This window comes from Vulpes vulpes, chromosome 6 (assembly GCF_048418805.1).
Source record: "Vulpes vulpes isolate BD-2025 chromosome 6, VulVul3, whole genome shotgun sequence".
Taxonomy (NCBI): Eukaryota; Metazoa; Chordata; class Mammalia; order Carnivora; family Canidae; genus Vulpes; species Vulpes vulpes.
The window spans coordinates 2221345-2233449 of record NC_132785.1 but is presented as its reverse complement, the minus strand read 5'-3'; the positions used below and the strand labels follow the sequence as shown (position 1 = coordinate 2233449).

The 12105-nt window shown below is 44.1% G+C and overlaps 1 protein-coding gene across 1 annotated transcript in view; it reads right to left on the bottom strand.

The window, feature by feature from the left end:
• Window positions 1-4213: 4213 nt before the first annotated feature.
• KPNA3 (karyopherin subunit alpha 3) overlaps window positions 4214-12105 on the bottom strand; it is an 89946-nt gene continuing 82054 nt past the window's right edge. The window contains exons 13-17 of the mRNA XM_072760527.1: window positions 11733-11837; window positions 11548-11619; window positions 11234-11396; window positions 9290-9384; window positions 4214-6807 (exon numbers count right to left, since the gene is read on the bottom strand). Of these exons, the coding sequence (XP_072616628.1) occupies window positions 6709-6807; window positions 9290-9384; window positions 11234-11396; window positions 11548-11619; window positions 11733-11837 (534 nt within the window). The 3' untranslated portion in view covers window positions 4214-6708. The remainder of the gene's footprint in view (window positions 6808-9289; window positions 9385-11233; window positions 11397-11547; window positions 11620-11732; window positions 11838-12105) is intronic.

Genomic DNA, 12105 nt, shown 5'->3' with positions numbered 1-12105 from the left:
AATTTCAGTGGGTTACTCCGCATGTAATGTTTTATATAGCATTTAGCACCAGGGAAATTATGTTATTTATTACACATTTATTGCTGGTCTCTTGCGGCGAGAGCTTGAGCGCCCGTGGCAGGCCCGGGTCTGGCTGCTTGGCCGCTGTATCCCGGCACCTGCTGGGGTCTGGCCCACACCAGCTGCTCAGTTAAGTGCGTGCTGCTTGAAGAAGCGAGTATGACCCCTGCTGGGCTTTGGAGTGTCCCCTGTAACTTAGCAAGGGACGATCGCTCTTCTCATGCATGGTTGATCAGTATCTCTCTCAATAAAAACCGGATTAGGGGCACCCGGGTGGCCCCGCGGTGGAGCATCAGCCTCTGGCTCAGGGCGTGACCCCGGGGTCCCGGGATCGAGTCCTGCATCCTGCTTCTCCTGCCTGCGTCTCTGCCTCTCTCTGTGGGTCTCATGAATAAATACAGAACATCTTAAAAAACAACAACAGCAACAAAAACCTGACTAGAGTCGAGGTCTCCGCAGTGCGTCCCTGTCCTCAGTCCTTCCCAGCCTGGATTGCAGCCCGGTCCCAGTGCCACCGTCCTCACGGAGGGGGGGACCACCGACCCCCATATCAGTAACCCGAAGGCACCTCCGGTCCTTCCTGGACTTGGCAGCAGCGGCCCGGCCACCGGGATCCCTTCGTGTCCGCGGCCTGAGGAGTCACACGGCCTTTGTGCTGCGCCCTCGCCTCTGCGGGCTCAGCCTGCGGCCCACAGCCCCGTCCGAGGCCCGTGCTCCCTGCAGGTGCAGCCCAGGCCTGTCCCCCGCCTCGGGCCCCCAGGTTGCCCTCCTGCACGGTCCTTCAGGAGCATTCGCACAACCCAGCGGGACGGCCAGCTCCCGCCCTTCCCCAGCTGGGTCACCTCCGGCCATCACCCTGGACCCTTGCGTCCCCGACTCCAGGTCCTCAGCCGCCAGGCATCTCCCGACCGCACAGCGGCTGCGGGGCCCAAGCCGTTCACCCGTCACCGCTCGGCGTCGGGAGCCTGAGGGCCTTCCCGGCCTGGGCGGGCCAGCAGGTGGCGGCGGGCACACGCGCCTTCCCCGCCGGGGCCCTGTGCAAGGGGACTGGGAGCCCACAGCCACCTTCCCGCCCGGCCATGCAGTCTCAGCCCCAGGGCCCCGGGGGCCTGCTCCCCCCATCATTCTCACTCCCTTGAACTCCCCACGTGCTCCCCGCCTAGGACCCGACCCGGGAAGGATACGTATGCACGGTCTGACCTTATTATGACGAAAGCGGCTGAAACCAGTAACTCGGCTTTTTACAAATTCCTCTACTTCGGTTTGACAGTGTAAGTGCCTAACTAGTGGGTCAGAGGGGGCCGAGGGCAGGGCGCCCGGGCGGCTACTCGATCCCGAGTCTAACCGTGAGGAGGCTGGTGGCACTGGAAGAAGTCGCCTCCACCTTAAGAGATTGAAGTGTCCGGGGAAATGGGATGTTCCTTTCCGTTGTACCCAGAAGCTCATCGTGTCACATGGTCATGGGCCTTCGGGATGCCCGGAGGGACCGGAGCCCATCCCAGGCCCGGCTGCTTCCACACTGGGCCGCGTGGGGTGGCCGGGCGGAGCACCGCAACCCACAGGAGCAGCCCTGCTCTCCTGCTAACGAGGAACCCCGAAGGGCTGCTTTATAGAGAAGTCGCTCAAGAGCGGTGCTTTTTTTCTTTTTTTTTTAAGATTTTTATTTATTCATGAGAGACACAGAGAAGCAGGCTGGCTCCCGGGTGTCCAGGATCAGGCCCTGGGCTGCGGGCGGAGGCCCCGCGCCTTGCCCCGCAGTGAGGCGGGAGCTGGTCGCCGCTGACGCCTCCCGCAAGGTGGACAGGCTCCCCGCGACACACTCCTCGGCCCCCAAGCTCTGACCCCGCTCCTGCGGGGCGGCTGCAGACTGGCCAGCCTCGGAAGCCCGCTCCGGTGTGTGCGAGCCGCACGAAGCGCGCCCTTCCCGGTGCAGCCGCTCCACCTGCCCGGCCCACGCGGGACTCACCGGAGGCCGCGGTGGCGCAGGAGGCCCTGCGGGGACACATCCTTCCGGCGGGACTCCCCGCCGTCCCGCTGCTTTTGAGCATTTTTGATAAACCCGTGAGCGTCGGTGGGGCGGGCCGGGGCCAGTCTCAGATGCTCAAAGGCGCGCCCTGCAGCCGCAGCCGCCCGCCGCAGCCTTCCCAGGGAACTTCGGTGTCTCAGCCACGAGGCCTGACAAACGCTGCTACAGGGCGGCGTGGACACCGCGGGCGATCAGCACGCAGGCCTATCCCGCACACCTTTCCTTGGCCACAGGATACGTTCGCGGGGCTTGGTGGATCCTCCGTGTTCCCGTCTCTATCCCAAGTCCTCGGCAGCGGGTGGGCCTGGACACCAGGGGCTCCCGGGAGCGCGGGCTCCGAGTTCTCCGAAAGTGGAGAACGGACAAAAAGCGTATTTTTGTCTCCTCTTTTTATCTGACGCATCCGAGCCACGTCTGCGACTGTTCACACAACACAGAGGCACGACTGAGGCTGTCACTGGAGCCGCGAAGTTGTCTACGGACATTCCTCTGGGCCGGTGGTTCGCGGGCAGGCTTGGCCCCCCAGGGGACACGTGGCAATGCCTGGAGACTGGCTGTCGCGACGGGGACTGCAGAGGTCCTTAGAGGGCACAGCCCAAAGACGCTGCCCAACATCCTACAACGCAAAGGTCACCCCAACGACAACCGCCGCCTCCAGGGCGAGTATCGCAGGGTCTGAGAGACCGGGACTTAGGTCAAAGTTAGGGGACGGTGTCACCCGGAGGCTAAGGGAGGTGCAGGGGCCACGTTCTCACGTCCTCGTCCCACACACTTTCCTCGGTACAGTCGGGAGCCCCATCCGTGTGGGGACACAGACCCCCGGCTCCGGGTGCCACGGAGACTCCCCGTAGCACTGCTCCGTGGCCACCCGACAGACCACAACACCGACACAGGCGCCTTGAGAACTTTGGGGGCCCGGGTGCTGGGCACACGGAGCCGCCCTGGGGGCGCGCACCTCCACACTCGCAGCTCGGTGTGGAGAAATCATACTCCCTTTCTCCGAATTGATTTAATTAAAATTCCCCAGTTCCACTAGGGCCAAAGAAAATTCCTAAGCAGGGGCGCCTGGGGGGCTCAGTGGGTTAGCAGCTGCCTCGGGCTCAGGCCACGATCCCGGGGTCCCGGGGTCCCGCCCCGCGGAGTCTGCTCTTCTGCTCTCTCTACCTCTACCTGCAGCTCTTCCTGCTTGGTGCGTGCTGCGCTGACAAACCAAATCTTTAAAAAAATTCATAACCGTCACTAAGACAACGGACATTCACGAATTCCCACTTGCAATAATTGAGTAATCAATCTTCCGAGGAGGAGGACAGCTCTTCTGAAGGAAATCAGGGCAAGCTTACAGGAAGGTGCGACCGCCTTTACTTCCTCACACGCACGGACGTCTTTCAGTAACAATCTGCAGCGGCATTATTCAAAGTAATAATATCCGGATACTCCATAGTTGTCCTAGTGAGTCCCAGATTTCATTTAGAGCCACCACCTCTGTCTCACAAGTTAAAACTCCCCAGTTTACTTCGATGACGAAATCTTCCAGCTACTCGTCTCAAGGATCGGGCAGGCCGTAAAGTTTGGCTTTGTCGTCTCATGGAAGTCATAACCAAGCCATTTTCCCGAACAGCCTTCCTAAGTCGCAGCAGCTAGACCTGAGGTACGCAGGGAGCGCGCCCCAGGACGAGGACGACAGCAGGGGCCAGAGGGACGCAGCTACAAGCCGGGGAGCGCCGGGCACTGCTGCGGACCCCAGAAGCCGGGAAGAGACAGAGAAGGGTCCTACCCCAGGGCCCCCGCAGAATGCCCCAGGCCCGCACCCCGGTTTCTGACTTCTGGCCTCCAGAAACGTGCAGCAGCAAGTTCCTACTGTTCTAAGCCACCTGGTTTGCGGTGCTGTTAAGGCAGCTCAGGAAATGAATAAAGATTTGGGTATTTCTTATTTGTCACAAAATACTCTTAAATCTAACACTGTTACTGTCCGGTTTGTTACAGTGGAAGACGGATATTAAAATACAATGAAGGAGTAATTCATGATTTGCCTCCATTGTGGCTGATGTGCAAAAAATAGTTTAAATTTAACCACACAGAAAACAAAACTAGGAAATTGAGAAACTGTTAGAAATAAGTTGTCCAATGTTTTATCGTATTTGATAGCAGCTTTTTTTATTGGTTACAAAACCTAAGCCCATATACAAAATTAGGAACACATTTAGATGCCTCTTTTGAAAGAACGTTTTAGTCTTTTTTAACTGAGTTTAAAAAAAATAAAAACAATGCAATTTTTCAACACTGTTCTGAAAACTTAAAAGTGCAGCAATATACTTAGTTTCCTTTGTCTACGAAATGGTGCAATTCCAATTCCAAACTGATAAGGTCACAACAAATTGAATCAAGCAAATGCACACATATGTCTGCACTACTTGATGCTAATGTTCACTTATGTTGTTAGTTCGCACTTAAAACACAAGAGGAAATAGGAATCGGCACAGTAGAGGCCCAATTTAATCTCAATGTGTGCAAAATTTAAAAGGTAACTGTAAGGAGTATGGAGAGTCCAGAAGAAACTAACCTGGAAGGGGTACAATTCACAATATCAAGAAGATTTGGACTTTAAGGGTTTCACCGAAGTTTGTGACCTTAATTAGCTTTGACTTTGTTATTCCTACTTTTAGTGAACACCACACAGTTTCAAAAATTTCGACTACAGTGTCTGAACAGGATGCAGTTACCATATGAAGCTTTAACTCAAAATTTGGATAAAGAAAAAAAGGCACAATGAACTTCAACTCAATTTTATGTGCACAAGAGTTGAAAAATCTGAGCCACCTTAAAGAGAAATTGATTCTAAAATTTATAAAACCTATAAATAATCAGAGGCCAAACCACTATATTAAAACAGATTCTCTAGCAAGTAAAAATCTTGCAGTTTAAACATACGCTTGTATCCATTTCAGATACAAGACAAAACTCACTCTTTAAAGTGGCTCCACCTTGGCAGATACATATATTTGTAATGAATGCACACCTGCTATGTGTTGTTTATCAGTGAAAACACCCCAGCTGATTCACAAAGCTCTGATGGCATCGGTCTCATCTTCATCACAGTAAATACACCCCCCACCGGATACTAAATTAGTTCAGATTTTCTATCCCTTCACATCAATGCATTGGGAAATTATACCCAGTAAACGATAGCAACAAAACCATTTCTGTGACAGCATAAATTGTTCAGTTTAAAAGTTTTCAAATCCATATCCTTTCATTAATAACTGGGTCAGACAATTTACCAAAAGCAAGGACTTTACATAGTAATACCAGATTTTGCAGAACTGCTGAAAGATCACTGCAAATCAGGTTTATGTCAAATAACTGCAGATTACTCCTCTACACAGATCCTTGTCTGAATCTTTTAATATATGAATATGCTTTTAGAGTAGGATCTGAATTAACTTTCCCAATACTCAAAGAATGAAGTTTTATAACACTTCTAGATAGTTGCTGGTTTGTTGCCAACCACATTATCAAAAGCACTGGTTACTAAGTAAAAAATATTTTAAGACTAAATTACAGTAAACATGAAAGCTCCACAGTTTAAACCCAATATAAATCAACCATATCCAATTATCAATTTAAAACAAAAAATATTAACTCCTGAAAGCTGAAAGCAAGATTTTTTTAAAATATCACTAATCGGTACTTTTTAGACCTTTGTTTTTTGTTATTTTGTTTGTTTGTTTTGTTTTCTTTATGGTCAGGGACTCTTGCTTTCAACTTCACCAGAAGTTCAAGTCCGTAACAGGTTGCAGCTCAGGTAATATACCATGCACAGCATTTGATTACTTCAAAACAGCAGGAACACACAGGCTGAAGTGAGTGGTCAAATAGGGCTTGCTGTTCTCAAAAATTAGGTATAATGGCGAAAGCATTACCATCCATAGCTAAAGTTCTTCCTCCAACCCTGGCTTCTGAGGCAGATAATAAACACATCAATTACTGGTAGATGAAGCACAGTTTTTTTTTGTTTTTTTTTTGTTTTTTTTTAGACTTATCTGTTTTAATCAATAACCAAGTTTCTTTTTTTAAGTTACTTTTTTTGTGTGTCAGTTAGTTCCACCAATGAAAATCATTTGGCTTGTACTTTAAAATCTATTCTTCCACATAAAGAATATGAAAATATGTTTGTGGAGGACAATGATGGAGGCTCAGATCAGACTGCACCTCTTGAAAGTCTTCCAACGTGTATATGCATCATACCAAAGTGTCTTGATCCACAGCGCACCGTTTTCCAAAGGAATATCAAGTGGGCAGCTGACATGCCACCGCTACGGAATATTCTAAACTGGAGACTGCAGTTGTCAGCGTGTGGCACCCGGGAACAGGGAAAAATAGGGTAGTTGAGATTGTTAAGGAGAATTCTAAAACAGTTTAGGAAATCATGCATATGCATTTACAGTCCATGTGATAGTAACTTTTGGCAACTGCAAAGTGACTGAGACATGGCTTGCTTTAGAAGCATCAAAACGAAGAGGCATGTGTGTTTTGGAGCCTTTTGTTGTTGTTCTTCTTGTCATTTGGTAGCCGTCTGGTGGTGCTTCGTACTGAATTGGGAAAGATGCTGCACTCAACTGAACTCAAAAATTAAATTCTTTTGTTTGAAGGTTGGCTGTTGGGTCAAAGTTGTAAGTACCTCCTTGTGTTGCTTCGGGAATGAGGCTAGGATCTTCATCAATCTATAAAAAAAGCACACAAAAAATATCCTTATTATGTTAAGATACTAGATGTTGTGGTATAAGCAAATCTTTCTTCTTATGAGAGAATTCTATACAAATGTTGTAATCATTCTTTCTTCTTTTTAAAGATTTTATTTATTTGACAGAAAGAGTTTGAGAACATGAGCGGGGGGGGGGGGGGGGGGTAGGAGAGGAGAGGAATAGGCAGGGGCCACACATAGGGCTTGAGCCCAGGACCCAGAGATCATGACCTGAGCCGAAGGCAGACGCTTAACCAACTGAGCCTCCCAGGTGCTCCTGTTGTAATTATTCTCTATGTTTCAATCAATAAATAAAAACAAGTAAATCAATACTAATAATAATAATAAATTTAACTTTTTTTTTTGAGGATTTATTTATTTGAGAGAGAGAGAGAGAGAGAGAGAGAGAGAGAGAGAGAGAGAATGAATGGGGGGAGTGGCAGAGGGGGAGAGAATCTCCAGCAGACTCCCTGCTGACTGTGGAGCCCAACATGAGGGCTCAATCTCACAACCTTGAGATCAGGACCTGAGCCCAAATCAAGAGTCCAAGAGTTGGATACTCAACCAACTGAGCCATCCAAGTCCCCCCAGTAATTTAACAATTTAATTAAACTGAACACATATAAAAATTGCTCCATTCTTTTTTTTTTTTTTTACCTCCTCCCTCATCCATGCCTCATTCTTAAGTTTCTGTATCTGTAGATTTATTTTACTCATCTCAACACACATCATTTCTATAGTTACAGTTGACCCTTAAACGACACAGGAGCTAGGGGAACCAATCTCCTCCCCAAAGCAGAGTCAAAAATCCAAGTATAACTCCTGACTCCCAAAACTTAACTATTAATAGCCTACTGTTGACTGGAAGCCTTACCAATAATATAAACAGTTAACATATTTTGTACATTATATGTATTAAATACTGTATTTATTTTAAAAGATTTTATTTATTTATTCATGAGACAGAGACAGAGAGGCAGAGACACAGGTAGAGGGAGAAGCAGGCTCCCTGCAGGGAGCCCGATGCGGGACTTGATCCTGGGGCTCCAGGATCACGCCCTGGGCTGAAGGCAGGTGCTAAACCGCTGAGCCACCCAGAGATCCCCAATACTGTATTTTTAAAAGATTTTTAATTTATTTATTCATGAGAGAGACAGAGAGAGAGGCAGAGACACAAGCAGAGGGAGAAGCAGGCTCCTTGTAGGGAACCTGATGTGGGACTCGATCCCAGGACCCTGGGATCACGACCGGAGGTGAAGGCAGACGCTCAACTGCTGAGCCACCCAGGTGTCCCTAAATACTATATTCTTATAATGAAGTAAGCTAGAGAAAAGAAAATGTTACTAATCATAAGAAATAGAAAATACATTTTTTGGAAAAGATTCTATTTATTTGAGAGAGGGACAGAGAGAGCACAAATGGGGGGAAGGGCACAGGGAGAGATACAAGCAGACACCCTGCTGAGTCGGGAGCCCCACATGGGGCTCAATCCTGGGACCCTGACATTATGACTTGAGCCAGTCAGACGCTTAACTGATTGAGCCACCCAGGAGCTCCAGAAAATACGTTTATAGTACTGTACTGTGTGTGTATGTGTGTACATATATATATATACACACACCTATATTTGATATATATATATTTTACATACATATACCTGTATTTGATATATATATTTTTTACATACACACACACACCCCCTATTTGATTATTTGATAGTTTGGTAATTATATATATATATATGTGTGTGTGTGTGTGTGTATATGTGTGTATATATATATATATATATATATATATATATAATTCTACCTATAAGTAGGCCTTTGCAGTTCAAACACTTGTTGCTCAGGAGTCAACTGTAGTATTTCTACCCATTTAACAGATTACAAATGCAATAAGAAAAAAAAATTTTTTTAAAGTAATCTCTATGCCCAAGGTGTGGCTCAAACTCACAACCCTAAGATTAAGAGTCTCATGCTTTACTGAATGAGCCAGCAGGTGCCCCCTCAAATAACTGTTTTTATATTTTTACCTTATAATGATGTTTCATATACAGTATTTAAAAAAAATGATTGATGGAAAATAATCATTAATTTTTTTAGATTATTAAAAATAACTGGAAATGCCACTTTAAGAGTATCTGATAGAAATCTATTATAAAATTGTCCTATTAATGATAAAAGGAAAATTCTTAGTAAATTTAGAGTACATTTTTTTTTTAATTTTTTTTATTTTTATTTATTTATGATAGGCACACAGTGAGAGAGAGAGAAAGGCAGAGACATAGGCAGAGGGAGAAGCAGGCTCCATGCACCGGGAGCCTGACGTGGGATTCGATCCCGAGTCTCCAGGATCGCGCCCTGGGCCAAAGGCAGGCGCCAAACCGCTGCGCCACCCAGGGATCCCCTAGAGTACATATTTTAATGTACATGCAGGCATACCATACTTTAATGTATACTTACATCATCACCAGAGAAATATTGATCTATGATTTCAAAAGCTAATTTATATATGTCTTCATTTTCATGTTGCTGTAAAACTTCGATTTTCTCCAAACCTGGTAATAAAAACAAACAAAATCAAACTCTTAGGCATACACACATATAAAAACTGTGTTCATACTAACAATGGAAAATCTGAAAGAACTCAGAACACCTTCCCACCATTACCCAAAGATGACAGTTTTCTAAAAAACAGATAAAACCCTGGGCTGCTCTGGTTTAGGATGAGCATCCCACGAATTCTAAGAGCATCCTCTTAGAAACCCTTGAGGTACCCTGGTATCTGAGGCAGACAGTTAAAAAAATCCACCTAAGCGCTCTATTTGACAGATGAGGAAGGTATGATCCAGAGACGTAAGGGGTTTACTTTGGGTTGCGTGGCAAGTTAGTGATTGAACTTGAACCAAGGCCTCCCCAGACCGTTTTAATGGAAGCACATTATCTTGTATAAGTAGTTTTTAATGTTTCCATTGTTTTCCAAATGTTACTACCTTTATAAAACAAGTTTTCAGAAACTTCATGAATAACTGATATAAACAGAAGACAAAGCTTTAAATTTGAAGTAATTTCTTTCAAGAAAAAATCAAATAGGGTGCTTATATCCTATAGCCACAATGAAACTGGGAAACAACTTTTCACAACTGTAGAATGCCTTCATTTCTGTTCCCAATATATTTACTCGATGCATTAGATGCACAAGTCTATAAATTTAAATTCTTAACAGTACTCTTCCTTGAAATATCTTTTTAGCTAGGTAATTTTGAAATAGTTGCATTTTTTCTTTATATAGTAATATAAAAACCAGAAAAATGGGAATATAAGTATCAAAGATAATGGATGTAAAGTTCTTTATAGAATTATAAAATACTAAGTAAAAAAGTATACACTCCCAAAGACCAAAGCAACTACAAGAATAAAAAGCCAAAGACTAACAATTCTGCAGCTTAAACCTTCTGGGGGTAATTGTTCTGAATTAGACTATAATGCTAATTTCAAATTATCTCAAAATATCTTAAAACCAGAATGAGCAGTGAATTAATAGTATTAAGATCTACTTCTATGATCATAGATAAAACTCCCTAACATCTCTAGGATAATTTCTTGTTATTAAGAAAAAACTTCTAATCTGAATATTTTATGATGCTATTTTGTTTGCTTTCTCTTAAAAAAATAAACTGGGTCGTATAACTGTACATAATAATCAACACAACATAGAAAATAAAACATGGCAACAGAATGAATTAATTTAAGGTTTAGACAACTTAGTACATATTGAACAGCTACCTTTAAAAATAAAACTTTTTAATATATGTTTCATATGTGATTACCAGAGAAATAATACAATATTTCAAATCACAGTTTTCTCATCAAAATTTCAAAGTAACTTCTGTGGTAGTAAGTTCAACATGCAGCTCTAACAATCCTAAGACTGAAATAAAATAGCTAGATGACTCTGAAATCATTAACCTTTCCCAACAATATGGAATAGTATTTCACAAAGTAAGGTCCACAGAATCACATGGTATTAGGTGTAGCACAAAAAAAGGGTTTCACTGTCATGGAGTCTAAGAAATGCGGAGGTGAACAAGAGCTTGTAAGTTTCTCTACGGTACCTGTTCCCAAGCTTTTAATTTGCTCTCTCGCACTGTGACTTCAAGAGGAGGATTTATGTTACCTAAAAAGCAATGTAAACCTCTAGGAAGGTCACAGAGTTTTTCCAACATACGGACTAATGCTTGCTGGAAAATCCTCCTGGAATGCGAACATAGCAAACAAAGGATAGCAACATACTTTGATGATGGAACAGCAATCTTTCCTGACAGCTTTCTTCCTGATTAGTTGTCTTTAAAGGAACTAATGTTTTAGTGTTCCAGGCTCAACGATTTTTCTTTAATCTACTCTTACCTCCACATTCTTCTATTATCTCAGCTATTGTGCTTGCTTCATCACCAGCCATTATCAGAATGTTTTTCAGACCATCCAGGACCACCTGAACAACTTGAGAATCTTTTACAGACAGTAAATTACAGAATGGTGGTATTACATTCTGCTGTACAAGGTATTCAACCTAGGCAACAAAAGAAAAATTTTTATTTATATAATTATCTTTTCCCCAAAAAGAACACAGCACAGGGCTTATAAACAATCGGCAGCTCCTAAAGATAAAAGAGTAGTATACTTTCCAATATTAACAATCCTAACAGTTTCTCCAAACTCACTTGATCTTTTCTGCCACTTATCGTTAAGTTGCTAATTGCCCAAGCAGCTTCTTTTTGTGTTCCAAAGTCCCCCTGATGGTTAAAAAAAAAAAGAAATGATTACATGAATTTTTTTGAATTTTTTATTAAAAAAATCTTGGTTATAATATATTAATGGACACGATAAACTCCATAATAAGACTGACCTTAGCAAGCTGATGAATAATCATAGGAATTAATCCAGCATCTATTACAGCTTGAACTTGTTGTTGGTTGCCTGCTGTTATGTTGGAAAGGAACCACACTGCTTCCTATAATTGAACAAGGTACAGGATACTTTTGTTTGAAAAATTATTTTTAATGTATTTATATTTTTATTTTAATGTACTTTACATATAACAAAATCACTTGAGTTGCATCAGGGGGAATGCATATATAAAAAGCAATTAAGTGACACAGTATCTCTCATTTTAAACAAGTTACAAGGAAACTTCTATCCATCATATTTGGGCCCCATTAATCTAGCATTTATCTACCCACTAAAATATATGCCTACAAGCTAGGCATTTTAGACAACGG